General features: G+C 38.8%; 1 protein-coding gene across 5 annotated transcripts in view; it reads left to right on the top strand.

The window, feature by feature from the left end:
- CD99L2 (CD99 molecule like 2) overlaps positions 1–17,511 on the top strand; it is a 123,846-nt gene that overhangs the window by 80,540 nt on the left and 25,795 nt on the right. For all 5 annotated transcript variants that reach the window (XM_077987874.1, XM_077987873.1, XM_015128388.3 and 2 more), the window contains 3 exons: positions 13,247–13,315; positions 13,444–13,527; positions 14,963–15,028. In XM_077987874.1, coding sequence (XP_077844000.1) covers positions 13,247–13,315; positions 13,444–13,527; positions 14,963–15,028 — 219 coding nt within the window. The remainder of the gene's footprint in view (positions 1–13,246; positions 13,316–13,443; positions 13,528–14,962; positions 15,029–17,511) is intronic.

Genomic DNA, 17,511 nt, shown 5'->3' with positions numbered 1-17,511 from the left:
GCTGGAGGCACTTGAAGCCAGTGGAGAACCCTATAACAGTAGTTCTCAAACCTTTTTTGTCTCGGGACTCCCCAAATCATTGAGATCTCAAGAGATTTTTGTTTATGTGGGTCACGTTTACCAATGCTCATCATCTTAGAATTTAAAACTGAAAGACTTTATTAATCTAAAATGAACAACATTAAACCCGTACATTTAACATACATAACATTTTTATGAGAAATAACTATGCTTGACGAGACAAAAACTTGTATTGAGGAGAATGGCATGATGTTACATTTTTGCAGATTTCTCTCATGTCTGGCTGGATGGAAGTAGCTGGATTCTCACAGGCACTTTATTCCATCGCGAGATGTTGTTTTGGTTGAAGTATATGAAGGAAATCTGGCCTCACACCCATACTCAGGGGGGAAAGGGAAAATATTTTCACAGACTTTTCAGATCTTTGTGGATAATCTTGGATAGGACACCAAAACTTGGCCCCAACAAAAGCGGTTGTTTCTTACAGGTTAAGCATAGTGTGGAGTGTGAAACTATCAGTACAGTTTCCACACTTGGTTCCGTGGGACTCTTTTGTCCTTTCAATGGATCTTTTACCCATTCATGGTTTTGTAACATTGCATGTTGGTCATTTGGAAAATATTAGTGCCTTGAGGTTTTTCGAGCTTCCAAGTAATGCCATGCGTCATTGTGTAAAACTGAAAGTCATATTTGTTCATATCATCACCCATCTCATTTCAAAAAAAATGTATTGGGGAAACTGTTAAACTCACAGTGGTAGAGAAAGATGTTTTTGAAGTTCTAACTTTTCCTTGAAATCTTATCATTGGCAACAAGTACCATGAGTGGCTTTCTTTAAATTGACAGACTCGTTCATTTTCAAGAAAACATCTAACAGACATTCAAGTTGGCAAAACCATAGTTAGTTTAAAAAAAACTTTAAATATTGATTAAGTACTCTTCAAGTCACTTTTTCAAGGAAAAAAATCTTCTTTGAGAAGAATGGCTCATACTGCTCAGAATGGAAATAATCACATAAGTTGTTTTTTTCATGTCAACTTTTGTATTTCCGTGTGCCACATAAATGCTTGAAATGTACTTCCTGTTTTGTTAGAGAATATTAAAAGGTCATGCTCTAATACAATTAAAAAATTTTCAACTTCCTCATGTTAGTTTTCCAGTGTTGCTGAACATACTATCATAAACTTAGTAGCTAAAACAGTGTTCAATTATTTTCTAGGTTTCCCTCCACTGCTCAAGTTCAGTCATTTAAGTGTCAAAACTTTTTTGACAAAATGACCCTTGATTCTCAACTTTCTCTTTACCTACTTTTTAAAAATTAAACTTTCATTTTTAGATAATCATTGATTCATGTGTAGTTATAAGAAATAATAGAGAAGGACCCCTTGTACCCTTCACCCAGTTTCCCCTAATAGCAGCATCTTGAAAATTGTACTCTACTATCATAGCCATATGTTGACATAGATATAATCTATGCATTTATTCACATTTCCTAGTTTTGTTTGCACTCACATGTGTGTGTGTCTTCTCTGCACTTTTATCACGTGTGTAGGTTTGTGTATCTATCATCACAGTCAGATACAAACAGTTCCATCGCCGTAAGTATGCCATGATTACATTTTATAACCACACCCACCTTCCTACAATTTTATTTCCCCTTCCCCATCCCTTTCCTAATCTCTGGCAACCATTGATCTGTTTTCCATTTGTAAAATGTTGTCATTTCATGACATTCAGTTTTGGGGGAGGCAAAAAGAAAAGTTGTATTTAAAAAATGTTATGTAAATATAATTATAAAGTAGGCAACCCTTTGGAATTGGCCTTTTTCATGTATAATTCAGTTGGCATCCATTCATATTGTTGGGTGTATCAGTTGCTCATTCATTCTTATTGCCAAGGAGTATTCCATGGGATGGATGTACCACAGTTTGTTTACTTGATGTATTGAAGCCAGTTTTGGCTATTATGAACAAGGCTGCTGTAAACTCTCATGCATAGTATTTTTGTGTGAACATAAATTTCTCTTTCTTTATGAGTAAATGCCCAAGAGTGCGATGACTGGATCACATGGTTGTTACATGTTTAGTTTTATAAGAAATGATCAGTTTTCCATGAAGGTTGTAATATTTTGCAATCCCTAAAGCATTGTGTCAGTGCCATTTTCTCTGTATCTTCACCAGTATTTGGGCTATCACTATTTCTGTTTTAGTCATTTTATAAGTGTGTGGTAATATCTTGTTGTGGTTTAGTTTGCATTTCTCTGGCTAATGATATTGAACACCTTTTCATGTATTCGTTTGCCATCCGTATATCCTATTCAGTGGAATGTCTGTTCATGTCTTTGGTCCATTTTCTAATTAGATATTTTGTTTTTCTTACTACTGAGTTTGAGAGTTCCTTAAATATTGTAGACATTTGTCCTTAGTCAGATATGTGGTTTGCAAATACTTTCTTCCATTCTGTAGCTTGTCTTTTCATCCTCTTAACAGAGTCTTTTGCAGAAGTTTTAGATTTTGATGATGTCTAGTTTGTCAATTTTTCCTTTTATCGATCGTACTTATTTTTTTTTGCCCAAGACAGGGTCTCACTCTGTTTCCCAGGCTGCAGTGCAGTGGCATGATCATGGTTCACTGCAGCCTTGACCTTACGGGCTCAAGTGATCCTCCCCGCTCAGCTTCCCAAGTAGCTGGGACTATAGTTGCGCACTACCACACCTGGCTAATTTTTGTATTTTTTGCAGAGATAGGGTCTCACTGTGCTGCCCGGGCTGGTCTTGAACTCCGGGCTCAAGCCATCTACCCATCTTAGCCCCCCAAAGTGCTAGGATTACAGGCATGAACCACTGCACTCGGCCTGGATCGTGCTTTTGATGCCAAATCTAAGAACAAGATCTTTGTCTATACCTAGGTTTTATAGATTTTCTCCTGTGTTTTTTTTCCTGAAACTTCACTTGCTTGCCCGTGAATGTCTAATTGTTCTAGGACCATTTGTTAAAAAGACTATCTGCCCGTTGAATTGCTTTTGAGCCTTAAAAAAATCATTTGGAATATAACTGTTTTTGTTGCACTTGGTATCCTTATATTTTGTTGAGGAATTTTGCATCTATATTACTAACAGAAATAGGTTTGTAGTTTTTTGTGTGATGTCTTTGTCTGGTTTTGATATCAGCACACTACTGATTTCATTGGCTTATTTAGGTAGTGTTGTCTCCTCTTATTTTCTGGAAGAGTTGCTGAAGAATTGCTGTTAATTATTTAAATATTTTATAGAATTTATCAGTGAAGGCATATGACTCTGGGCTTTTCTTTTGGGAAAGTTTTTTGTATTATTCTATCTATTATAGATCTATTCAGATTTTCTATTTCCTTTTTAAATTTTTTATTTATTTATTTTTTTGATGCTCTATACCTTCAGAGAATCTTCTCTAGTAACAAACTGTGGAAATGACCCCTGAAAGTAGAATCTTAAGTCTCTTTTATTGCAGTCACCTTCATGGGCGTGAAGTGGTGTCTTATTGTCTTATTGTGGTTTTGATGTGCATTTCCCTAATGCTAATGAAATCAAGCATCTTTTCATGTGCTTTATTGAATATTGCTTATGTTTTTTTGGAGAAATGTCTATTCAAATCCTTTGTCCATTTTAAATTGGGTTATTGTGTTTTTATTGGTGAGTTTCAGTTTTATTTTTATTTTGTTTTATTTAATTTAATAGAGACAGGATCTCACCATGCTGCCTAAGCTGGTATTGCACTCGTGGGCTCAGGTAATGCTCCTGCCTCAGCCTCCCAAAGTGCTGGGATTACAAGGCATGAGCCACCACACCTGGCCAGATTTTCTCTTTCTTCTTGGGTCAACTTCAGTAGTTTGTATCTTTCTAGGAGTTTGTCCATTTCATCTAGGCTGTCCAATTTATTGGCATACTTCTGTCAATGATATTCCCTTAAAATCCTTTTCACTTCTATTAGGTCATTAGTGATATCCTCTCTTTCATTTCTGATTTCAGTAATGAGTCTTCTGTCCTTTTCTTTGTCAGTCTTGCTAAAGGTTTGTCAATTTTGTTGATCTTTTCAAAAACCATCTTTGGTTTTTATAGACTTTATTGTTCTTCTGTTACTTATTTCATTTGTTTCTACTAGAGATGGGGTTTCACCATGTTGGCCAGGCTGGTCTCTTGGCCAGGCTGTTCTCAAACTCCTAACCTCATGATCTGCCCACCATGATCTCCCAAAGTGCTGGGATTACAGGCATGGGCCACCGTGCCTGGCGAGATCTTTGTTTTTTGTTTAGGTTGGCATTTATTGCTATAAAGTTCTCTCTCAGGACTGTTTTTGCTGCATCTCATAAGTTTTGGTATGTTGTGTTTCTATTTTTATTTGTGTCAAGAATTTTTTTGATTTCCCTTTTGATTTCTTCTTTGACCCATTGGTTGCTCAGGAGAATGTTGTTTAATTTCTACACATTTGTGAATTTTCCAATTCTCTGTTAACTTCTAGTTTTGTACCATCGTGGGTGGAAAAGACACTTGATTTGATTTCAGTCTTGTTAAATTTGTTAAGACCTTTTCTGTGACCTAACATGTGACCTGGAGAATGTTCCATGTGTGCTTGAAAAGAATGTGTATTCTGCTGCTGTTGGATAGAATGTTTTGTATATGTCTGTTAGGTCCATTTGGTCTAGAGTGTTGTCCTGGCCCACTGTTTCTTTATTGATTTTCCTGTCTGGATGACCTGTCCATTGTTGAAAATGTAATATTTTCATCTTCTTAACCGGGTCTTTTACAGAGGAAATGTTTTAATTTTCACAAGGCAGATGTATCAGTTTTTCTTTTTATGGAACGTGGCTTTGTTGTCAGTTGTGTGAACTCTTTACCAAGCTCTCAGTCCCAAAGATTTTTTTATGTTTTCTTTTGAAGTTTCATAACTTTAAGTAAAGACGATCACCCATTTTGAGCTCATTTTTAATAAGGTGTGCGGATTAGGTTGAGATTCATTGTTTTTACCTATTGATGCCCAGTTTGTTCAGCTTTACCTATTGATGCCCACTCCAGCACCATTTGTTCAAAAGGCTATGCTTTATCAAATTGCTTTTGTACCTTTATCAAGAATCACTTGAGTGTATTTGGGGTCTTTCTGCGCTCTTCATTCTGTTCGATTGATCTGTGTGTCTGTCCCTCAGCCACTGTTCTGATTACTATAACTATAAATTCAGCTTTAATATTGGTTAGAGTAATTTGTTCCACTTTATTCTGCTTTGTCAAGTTCTTTTAAGGCTCTTCTAGGGCCTGTGCCTTTCCATATAATTTTAGATTAAGTTTGTCTTTGCCTAGTCTAGAAAAAATCTTACTGGGATTATGATAGGATGTGTATTAAACATAGATCCGTTTTGGGACAGTTGACATTTTTACTTTGTGGAGTCTTCTAATCCATGAATACAGTATGTCTCTCAACTGATTTATGTCTTCTTTGATGTCTTTTCTTGAGAACACTGTAATTTTCGGTATAGAGGATCCCGTACATGTTTAAATGTATGTTTAAATATTTTCTTTTCTAGCCGGGCGTGGTGGCTTACGCCTGTAATCCCAGCACTTTAGGAGGCCGAGGCGGGCAGATTACGAGGTCAGGAGTTCAAGACCAGCCTGACCAACATGGTGAAACCCAGTCTCTAATAAAAATTTAAAAATTAGTGGGGCGTGGTGGCACGCACCTGTAACCCCACCTACTCAGGAGGCTGAGGCAGGAGAATCGCTTGAACTCGGAAGGTGGAGTTTGCAGTGAGCCGAGATCACGCTATTGCACTCCAGCCTGGGTGACAAAGTGAGTCTCTGTCTCAGAAAAAAAAAAAAGGCCAGGTGTGGTGGCTCATGCCTGTAATCCCAGCACTTTGGGAGGCTAGGCGGGCAGATCACAAGGTCACGAGATTAAGACCATCCTGGCTGACATGGTGAAGCCCCATCTCTACTAAAAATACAAAAAATTAGCCAGGTGTGGTGGTGGGTGCCTGTAGTCCCAGCTACTCAGGAGACTGAGGCAGGAGAATGGCGTGAACCTGGGAGGCAGAGCTTGCAGTTAGCCAAGATCGCACCACTGCACTCCAGCCTGGGCGACAGAGGGAGACTCCATCTCAAAAAAAAAAATTGTCTTTTCTTTTTTTTGAGACTGAGTCTTGCTCTGCTGCCCAGGCTGAAGTGCAGTGGCATGATCTCGTCTCACTGCAGCCTCCACCTCCCCAGCTCAAGCAAGATTCTCCCACCTCAGCCTCCCAAGTAGCTGGGACTACAGGCACATACCACCACACCTGGCTAATTTTTGTATTTTAATAAAGATGGGGTTTCACCATGTTGCCCAGGTTTCAAACTCCTGAGCTCAGGTGATCTGCCTGCTTTGTCCTCTTAAAGTGCTGGCATTATAGGCGTGAGCCACTGTCCCATCCTAAATATTTTCTTTGGAGCAATTGTGAATGGCAGTGTCTTTTTAATTTTGGGTTTAATATGTTCACTACTATTATATGTGATCGATATTATTGATCTTGTATCCTGAGACCTTGCTGAACTCCCTTATTAGTTATAGGAATTTTTTGTAGATTTCTTGGAATTTTCTATGTACCCGATCATGTCATCTGCAAACAGAAACATATATAGTTCTTCCTTTCCAATCTGTATATATTTTTTCATGTTGCAATGCTAGACATTTCAGTACCATGTTAAATAAGAGTGGTAAGAGTGATGTCCTTGCTCTGTTTCAGACCTTAGAGAAAGAGCGTTTAGTCTTTCACCATTAAGTCTGCTGATAGCTATACGTGTTTTCTAGATGTTCTTTATGAAGTTGAGATAGTTCCCCTTTATATCTAATTTGCTGAAAGTATTTTTTTTTCCATAAATGGGTGTTAGATTTTTTCATGTCCATTGATATGATTTGTCTTCTTTGGCCTGTTGACAGGGTAGATTACATTGATTGATTTTCAAGTATTGATCCAGCTTGCCTGACTGGAATAAATTCAATTTTTCATGCTGTTTAATTCTCTTTATGCATTCTACTATGTTTGTTAATATTTTGTTGACGATTTGGCATGTAAATTGATGAGAGACATTAGTGTGTGTGTGTGTGTGTGTGTGTGTGTGTATATATATATATATATATTTTTTTTTTTTTTAAATATGGTCTTGATATAGTTTGGCTCTGTGTCCCCACCCAGATCTCATCTCGAATTGTAATCCCCAGGTGTCTAGGGAGGGACCTGGTGGAAGGTGATTGGATCATAGGGATGGTTCCCCATGCTGTTCTCATGATAGTAAGTGAGTTCTCACGAGAGCTGATGATTTTTAAAGTGTTTGGCAGTTCCCGCTTTGCTCCTCTCTCTCTCCTGCCACCTTGTGAAGATGCCTATCTCCCCTTTGCCTTCCACTATAATTGTAAATTTTCTGAGGCCTCCCCAGCCATGAGGAACTGTAAGTCAATTAAACCTCTTTTCTTTATGAATTATCCTGTCTCAGGCAGTATCTTTATATCAGTGTGAAAATGGATTAATACAGGTCTTTATCTGTGTTTGTTACCAGGGTAATACTGGCCTTACAAAATGAATGGGGAAGAAATTTCTTCCTGTCTCCTTTCTGGAAGAGATTGTATACAATTGGTGTTAATTCCTTTTTAAATGTTTGGTAGAATTCTCCAGGTAAATCACCAAGTCCTGGAGGTTTCTTTTTTTTAGGAGACTTTAATTGAATTAATTAATGGTTATAGGAATATTCAGGTTGTGTATTTCATCTAGGTTGAGGTTTGTTTTTTGTTGTTGTTGTTGTTGTTGTTGTTTTGAGACGAAGTTTCACTTTTGTTGCCCAAGCTGGAGTGCAAAGGCGTGATCTCGGCTCACCACAACCTCCGCCTCCCAGGTTTAAGTGAATCTCCTGCCTCAGCCTCCCGAGTAGCTGGGATTACAGGCATGCACCACCACACCTGGCTAATTTTATATTTTTAGTAGTGACGGGGTTTCTCCATGTTGGTCAGGCTGATCTCGAACTCCTGACTCAGGTGTGATCCACCCACCCAAAGTACTGGGATTACAGGTGTGAGCCTCCGTGCCCGGCTGAGTTTTTTATTATTGTGGTAAGCATACATATAAAATTTACTGTTTTAACCATTTTTAAGTTGTATAATTCAGTGGTACTTAGTAGATATTTGCCTCTCCATTAGTATTTCCTGGGCATTGGATCTGGGACCCCCTGCAAATACCAAAATCCTTTGATGCTCAATTCTCTGATATGAAATGGCATAGTATTTGCATATAACCCACACACATCCTCCCATATAGTTTAAATCATTTCCAGATTACTTATAATACCTAATATAGTATAATGCTGTATGGTTATTATACTGCATTTTTAAAATTTATATTATTTTTATAGTTGTATTACTTTTTGTTTTTGGTTCTTTGAATATTTTGATCCATGATTGGTCAAACACATGGTTCTGGATGCGGAACCTATGGATATGGAGGCTCATCGGTATTCACAATGTTGTGCAGCTATTACCATGATCATTTCCAAAAGTTTTTCATCAGCCCAGTTAGAATCCCTATGCCCATACAACAGTAACTCCTCATTTCTCCTTACTCCTAGCCCCTGGTAACCTCTATTATACTTTCTGTCTCTGAGAATTTGCCCATTCTAGGTACCTCTTATAAGCAGAATTGCACAAGATTTGTTCTTTTGTGTCTGGTTTATTTCACTTAATATAATGTTTTCCAGGTTTTTTCATGTTGCGGCATGTACCAGAGTTTCTTTCTTTTAAGGCTGAATAATATTGCATTATATGTATATACCATATTTTGTTTATCCATTTATATGTTGATGGCCATTTGTGTTGTTTCCACCTTTTAGCTGTTGTGAATAATGCTGTTAGGAACATTGGCGTACAGATATCTGTTAGAGTCTCTGCTTTCAATTCATTTGGGTATGGACCTAGAAGTGGAATTGCTGGATCATATGGGAACTCTGTTTCACATTTTGAGGAAGTGCCAAACTGTTTTCCACAGCAGCTGCACCATTTTACATTCCCACCAGCAATATACCAGGGTTCCAATTTCTTCATGTCCACACCAATACTTGTAATTTTTCATTTTTCTTTTAATAATAGCCATCCTAATGGGTGCAAACTGGTATCTCATTGCAGTTTTTATTTGATATCCCTAATGACTAATGACACTGAGCATCTTTTCATGTGCTTATTGGTCATTTGTATATCTTCTTTGAAGATATGTCTATTCAAGTCCTTTGCCCATTTTAAAACCGTTTTTTTGTTTGTTTTTGTTTTTTCCCTTTTTTTTTTTTTTTTTTTTTGAGACAGGGTCTTGCTTTGTCACCCAGTCTGGAGTGCAGTGGTATGATCTCAGCTTACTGCAACCTCCACCTCCGGGCTCAAGCAATCCTCCTACTTCAGCCTCCTGAGGAGGTGGGACTACAGGTGTGCCACCACACCTGTCTAATTTTTGTGTGTGTGTGTGTGTTTTGTTTTTTTGGTTTTTTTTGGTGGAGACAGGATTTCACCATGTTGTCCAGGCTGGTCTTGAACTTCTGGACTCAAGTAATCCACCCGCCTCAGCCTCCCAAAGTTCTGGGATTACAAGCATGAGCCACTTTGCCTAGCCTTAAATATCAGGGTTTTTGTTGTTGTTGACTTGTGTAAGTTCTTTATATAGTGTGGATATTAATCCCTTATTGGATGTAAGATTTGTAAATATTTTCTCCCAAGAGAGTAAAAAGAGTTATCTTTTTACTCTCTTGAGGTTGTCCTTTGATGCACAAAAGTTTTTAATTTTAGACTGGGCGTGGTGGCACATGCCTATAATCCCAGCACTTTGGGATGCCAAAGCAGGTGGATGGCTTGAGCCCAGGAGTTTGAGGCCAGCCTTGCCAACATGGGGCAACCCTGTCTGTACAAAAAGTACAAAAATTAGCTGGGCATGGTGGCGTAAGCCTGTAGTCCTAGCTACTCAGGAGGCTAAGATAAGAAGATCACTTGAGTCTGGAAGGCGGAGGTTGCAGTGAGTGGCATGATTGTGCCACTGCGCTCCAGCCAGCTTGGTTGACAGAGTGAGACCCTGTCTCAAAAATTTTTAAATTTTGATGAAGATCAGTTTATTTATTTTGTTTTTGTTGTTGATGTTGCCTGTGCTTTTGGTATCATATCCAGGAAATCATCTTCAAATCCAATATCATGAAACGTTTTTGTAATGTTTTCTCCTGAGAGTTTTATAGTTTTAGCTTTTATATTTAGTTCTTTGAACTATTTCTTTTTTTCATGCCACCATGTCTAAGAATCTTCTATCTATTTTGAGTTAATTTTTGTATATAGTATAGGTCAGGGTCCAAAGTCATTCCTTTGCATGTGGATATCCAATTTTCCCAGCACCATTAGTTGAAAAGACTGTCCTTTCCCCCATCTAATGGTCTTGACATACTGTTGAGAATCTAGTGACCAAGGGTTTATATCTGGGCTTGCTTGCTTCCTTCCTTCCTCCTTTCTCTTCCCTTTTCCTTTCCTTTCTCCCCTTTCCCTCCCTCCCTCCCTGCCTCCCTCCCTCCCTCCCTTCTTCCTTTTGCCTCCCTCCCTCCCTTCCTTCCTTCCTTCTTCCCTCCCTCCCTCTCTTCTTCTCTTTTTTTTTTTTTTTTTTTGACAGGGTCTCACTCTGTCGCCCAGGCTGGTGTATAGTGGTGTGATCACGGCTCACTCCAGCCTCCACCTGGGCTGAAGCAATCTTTCCATCTCAGCCTCTCAAGTAGCTGGAACCACAGGTGCATGTCACCACACTTGGCTAATTTTTTTGTATTTTTTGTAGAGATGGGATTTCACTATGTTGCCAGACTGGTCTTGAGCTCCTGGGCTCAAGCAGTGTACCTGCCTCAGCCTCCCAAAGTGCTGAGATTACAGGTGTGAGCCACTGCACCCGGCCTATTTCTGGGCTTCCTAATATATTTCATGGGTTTGTATGTCTGTTCTTGATGTCAGTACCACACGTGTTGTGATATTTGTAGTTTTGTAGTAAATTTAAAAATCAGGAAGTGTGAATCTTCTATGTTCTTTTTCTAGATTGTTTTGGCTGTTTGAGGTTCCTTGAAATTCCGTGTGAATTTTAGGATGAATTTGTCTATTTCTGCAACAAATGTCATTGGGATTTTGGTAGAGATTCCATTGGATCTGTAGATTGCTTTAGATAGTATGCATTGCCATTTTAACAATTTAGCATCTTCTAATCCATGAACACAGGATTAGGTTGTATTTTGGTAGTTGGTGGTTTTTGAGAAATTGGTCTGTTTCTTCCAAGTTGTCAAATATGTGAGCTAAAAAAGTTCATATTATTCCATTATTATTCTTTTACTGGTTGCAAGATCTATAATGTCCCATTTCAGTCCTTTTATTGGCATATCATCTTTTTTAACTTTTATGTTTGTTACTAAGGCTAGAGGTTTATCCCTTTTTACTATATAAATAAGCTTTTGGTTTTATTATTTTTTTTTTTTTTTAGTATTGCATTCCTATTTTCAATTTCATGGATCTCTGCTCTTGTGTGTATTATTTCTATCTGCTTGCTTTGGTTTTGTTTTTCTAGTATCTAGCTAGCTTCTTTTTCTAGCATCTCGAATTAGTAACTTGGGTTATTTATTTGAGGCTTTTCTTGATATCTAACTTATGCATTGAATACTATAAACTTCTTTCTGCACTGCTTTAGATCCCATGTATTTTGCTATATTGTGTTTTCATTTTCACACAGTTCTATGTATTTTAAAAAATTTCCTTTGAAACTTTTTCTTTAACCCTTGTTTTATTTAGAAGTATGTTGTTTAATATCCAAATGTTTAGAGATTTTCTTGTTTTCTATTGTTTCTTCTCTGTTTCTAATTTGAATTAAGTATTTAATGATACCTCTCTGCATAATTTCAATACTTTTAACTTTCTTGAAGTTTATTTCTTGGTTCATAATATGATCTCAGGCGAATATTCTGTGAGTGGTTAAACAATTGTTTACTCTGCTGTGATTGGCTGGTGTGTCCTGTTGTGCCGATTAAATCCCATTGGTTGATTATTGTTCACTTCTTCAATATCCTTGTAGATTTTCTGTCTAGTAATTCTACCAGTTACTGTGAGTCCCCAACTATAAATGTGTGTTTGCTTATTTCTCCTTTTAGCTCTATCAGGTTTTACTTAATGTGTCTAGACACTCTATTGTTAGGTGCACACACTTTCAGGATGATTATGTCTTCCTGCTAGATTGGTCCTTTTATCATTTTGTAATATCCCTCTTTATTCTATCTGAGAACTGTTGGGTCATGACTTGACTTACTGTATTGTTTTTGTACTTTCTTTGCAGAAGATTCAGACCTGCATTTCTTTGATCCACAGACAACACCGAAGGTCTATCAAAAAATGATAGGCAATACATTTTAAATGTCCCTAGGCAGTTTGGATATCACATTATTGCTCTGTAAAACTCATTTAGGTTTTTTTCCCCACATACATTGCTGTTTCTCTCCCAGGTACTTGCTGTATATAGCACTATCTTTGTCTTTTCCGTCTATTAACTTCAATAGTGAGAACAGTTACAGCACAGTCTTCTAAAGTTCAAGAAAAGAATCAATTGGAAAATGTATGAATGTCATCTGTGTAATTGGTGTGAAAGAAGTCCATATTTGAAAAGAATCTGGTTGAGCCCAGAGACCTAATGTTTATAACAGTAATCACAGTTTTATAAAATTATATATATGTGTGTTGTAACCACTTGCTGTGTATAAGATACTAAAACAGTTCACTGGGAATGCAACCTCAATCTGTCCATCCCTGGGCAGGATTAGCTATAGTTCAAGTGCCAGGTTGACAGTGGTGGAACCAAGGCTTGGAGCTCTCAAGCACTTGTGCTCAAACTCTAGAACTCCTCAGTCCATGTGGTCGTCTCTCACAGATCCGGGCTCAAGTCCCAGCTTTACCACTTACCTGGCCACATGTGGGACTATGTCTGCCTCATAACCCCCATCCCTTGAAGAAAAGTGAACAGAACCCATGTCATTGAAGCCTTTTATATCTCCTTGTCATCCATCTCAAAGTGATTATTTAGAGGTGCTATAGGAGCCTCAAGGACCAAGACAAGAATATTCATGATGTAACTTCCCTGAGACATGAATGGCTGCTACATTTTGTTCCTAAATGTGCTCCCTTTACTGTCCTCTCTTCCGCTTTTAGAGAAATGGAACCAGGTAACCACCACGACCAAGAGGCCAGTAACCACCAGAGCTCCAGCAAATACTTTAGGTAAGGAGGCCGCTCTGAGGAGAGCAGTAAGGGAAGGATTCCATGGGGCTCCCTCTGAGACAGGATCCAAATGAGCTACCCATAGATGAACTAATTGAGTATTTCTTTTATTTTGGGATCCCATGAAGGAAATGATTTTGACTTGGCTGATGCCTTGGATGATCGAAATGATCGAGATGATGGCCGCAGGAAACCGATTGCTGGAGGAGGAGGTAAGTCCCACCTGGTCTGGTTCTGTCTCATTAATTATGTCATCCCACAGAGACAGAGCCAGCCTGGGCCTGGCAGAGCTGGAGGCACTTCATATCACTGGAGAACCCTATCATGGTGGTACTCAAACTTTTTTGGTCTCGGGACTCCCGAAATCATTGAGATCTCAAGAGATTTTGCTTATGTGGGTCACGTTTATCAATACTCATCATCTTAGAATTTAAAACCGAAAGACTTTATTAATCTAAAATGAGCAACATTAAACCCCATACATTTAACATAAATAACATTTTTATGAGAAATAACTATGCTTGCAAGACAAAAACTTGTATTGAGGAGAGCGACATGATGTTACATTTTTGCAGATTTCTCTCATGTCTGGCTGGATGGAAGCAGCTGGATTTTCACAGGCACTTTATTCCATCGCGAGATGATGTTTTGGTTGAAGTATATGAAGGAAATCTGGCCTCACACCCATACTCAGTAGGGAAAGGGAAGAATATTTTCACAGACTTTTCAGATCCTTGTGGCTAATCTTGGATAGGACATCAAAACTTGGCCCCAACAAAAGCGGTTGTTTCTTACAGGTTAAGCGTAGTGTGGAGTGTGAAACTCTATCAGTACACTTTCCACACTTGGTTCTGTGGGACTCTCTTGTCCTTTCAATGGATCTTTTACTCGTTCATAAATTTTCTGTTTCCTTGTATCAGTTTCCTTGCTGCATAACAAAAATCAGAAACTCTGAGTTAAGACAACACCCATTTATTATCTTACTGTTTCCTTTGGTCCGGAGTTGAGGAACAGCTAAGCTGAGTGTTCTGCTCAGGAGCTCATATAGTTGCAGTCAAGGTGTTGGTGAGGGCTGGGGTCTCATCTGAGGTTGGGTTCCCTTCCAAGCTCAATTGGTTGTTGACAGTGCATTCCCTTGCAGCTGTAGAAATAATGACTGCTTGCTGCTTTAAGACCAGCAGGAGAATGACCGACAGAGGGGTTGGTAGGGGAGAAAGGAGGAGAGACCGACTGACTCTGTTGCTTCTCATGTCTGAGCTCAGAGAAGGCCTGAACCTGCTTTTGAGGATATCACCTGATTAAGTCATGCCCATCTAGGATAATCTCCTTTTTTATTAATGCAAAGTCAAATTGATTTGGTACCTTAATTACCTCTGCAAAGTCCCTTCACCTTTGGCATGTAATCTAACCTAATCACGGGAGTGGTAGCCATCCTATCCATGGTTCTACTCATACTCAGAGTGGTGGGACATTATGCGGGACATGTACACCAGTGGAAGGGGGTCTGGGAGGGCCTCTTAGAATTTCATGAAGGGCATTCTTAAGTGGAACTGGCAATCATTTTCTGAATCCTGGGCAACATTAACACAAGTTTCTTGTTGCTGATTTTTTTTCTTGTCATTGAAATGTATGTTTTATTTTCTCCAGGTTTTTCAGACAAGGATCTTGAAGACATAGTAGGGGGTGGAGAATACAAACCTGACAAGGGTAAAGGTAGGAGCATTGATTTGTGCCAACACAACCCTTATTGTGGTGAAAAAGGTGATTATGCAGCAACCAGATTAATTGAGCCGCTGGGAAATGAGTGGTAGTTCCCAGACATCCCAGCCTGCCAACTGGGGTTCATTCAGAATGACGTGAGTGATGCAGTTCAAGGGGGGGATTTATAAGCCATCTTGGAAAAGCCCCACATTTCCCCTGATGTTCCTTAAGCAGCAGTGCTGATAGGTTCAAGTTTCATGCTGGCTGAAGCCTATTTGCTGAGGCAACACCACCAATGACAATAACTGGGGGCCAGTGGACTCTGAAAACAGCCCTCTCAACCTCGAGAGACTCACTCACTCTTGGGATGGGAGGAGCAAACTCATCATGACAAGCATTTTTTTTAAGAGACCCATAGCAAGTCAGATGTCTTTTAAAATACCTTTTTATTTTGAAATGGTTCTCACAAGAAGTTGTAAAAATAGTTCTAGAGAGTTCCTGTGTACACTTCACCTAGCTTCTCCTTACATAACCTTAGTCATTATCAAAACCAGGAAGTCAACACTAGTACAGTATTGTTAAATCAGCTATAGACTTTGTTCAGATTGCATCAGATTTTGCATGCATTCAGATATGCGTGTGTGAGCGAGTATGAGTAGGTCTATAAAAATGTTTTGTGTGTAGATTTGAGTAACCATTACCATAATTAGGAGGCAGAACTGTTCCATCACCACAAAGAAGTTCCCTCATGTTACCCCAGAATAGTCATGTCCTCCCCAAGGCCAGATCGTGTTAATTCCCCAAGTGACCAAAGATTTCAACCTTTTATCATAGTATACATCAAGTATGAAGTATGAAGGGAATATTAGCCAGATTTGTTGATGTAGCAAGACAAGCTAGTGATTGTAACTTGTGGTTGTAACCCATTGTGATTGTAACTTGTGGTTGTAATCTGTTGTGATAGCAACATGTTACGATGGTAAGCTGTGGTGGTAACTCTGGTTGTAACCTGTTGCAATGGCAAATTGCTATTACACCCGGTTATAAGTGTGACAAGTTATGGGTGTATCTGGTTGTAACTCTGATATACTCCCCACAGTCTTGGCTGTGGTTACTAGTGTTTTCTCTTTTCTTGCGAGAACGGTGTGCCTTTCATACGGCAATAGTGTTCTCTTCTGATTAAAGGATACCATAGTTAAATTTGTCCTTCGAAACACCTTTCCAGACAGAGTCATCTCTACTAAAAAGCACAAAAAGCCTCTAAATGAAACCCACAGGTGTCAGAAGAACATGGAACATTTAAAGGGTAAATCCAGCAAATTGGCCAATTACTCCTGGGTGATAAGTGGTATTTCCAGATGGTGAAATGAGAGCAGTAGGCACACATGTAAGCACACACATGAATGAAAGTCTGAATGGCATGTCAGGGGCTTTTCCTTATTAAAAGTGCATGTTTTAGCAAGGAAGAAGTGTTCAGAAATTCTTTAATTAGGCTCATATTTGAACTTCTCTTGTAAAGAATAATCAATTGTTAGCTTAAGTTATACCCTCTGCCATTATAGGTGTCAGGAAAAGAAGATAAAGGGAGTCATGGAAAAAAGGACAAGTGTGAAACTGAAACATGGTTATGATAAGCACACCATGGAATTCTCAGATACTGTCCTTTACACAAAAATATGCTAATGCCGTGAGCAAAGGTAAAATATCACATTTCAATAAATTATGATCTTCAGCATAAAAAGAATCCTAATTAATGCATTTTTCAGGCTTGGGTCTTAGGCACATAGATTCAGCTATACTTTTGGAGTATATTTTCAAAATAATACATTATTTGTTGTGGACTTTTTTCTCAAGAAGGCCTCTTATTGACCCTGTAGAAGCCCCACATTTTGCCTATAGGTGACGATGACAGTCTTTTATCAACAGGTCCTATTGCCTTTCTCTAAGAAGGTGATGGCCTATAAGCCCTCCTCTTCCACCCTTATTTCCTTCCTGCCCAGCCTGGGCAGGACTCTGATTGTCTCCCATTTCTACCAACAGACTGCTTTCCATAGCACTTTGAGAAATTTGAGGCCAATGTTTCAACTCCTCATGGCCCCCTTGCCATGCATATCCTAGCGTATGCAAGCTCTAGGTTCCCAGTGGTTCCCAATGGTTTCCTGATGGTCACAGCCCTCTGTCCTGTGTGGCCTCTGTAGCATTTGACTTTGATGATCCCCTTCTCCTTAACATTCTTTCTTCCTGGGCCCTTTCTCACTCATTGACTGGTCTCATTCATGAGTCTCATTCACTACTTCTTTCTGAACACTGTTGCCTCTTGGATTTATTTCCTTGGTGTCCAATTCTGTATGTCATTCTTTTTCACTGGGGAAGAGAATGGTATTAGAAATCAAGATTTGAGTATTCATTGCCTAGTGGTATATCACTACTTCTAGACTGTCTAAGCAGACAGAGATAGGAAATAGGAAATATATGTATATATACTAACCCATGTG

The sequence above is a fragment of the Macaca mulatta genome, chromosome X (assembly GCF_049350105.2).
Source record: "Macaca mulatta isolate MMU2019108-1 chromosome X, T2T-MMU8v2.0, whole genome shotgun sequence".
In the NCBI taxonomy this organism is placed as follows: domain Eukaryota; kingdom Metazoa; phylum Chordata; class Mammalia; order Primates; family Cercopithecidae; genus Macaca; species Macaca mulatta.
The sequence above is the reverse complement of the archived record's forward strand: the minus strand, read 5'-3'. Positions and strand labels throughout refer to the sequence as shown.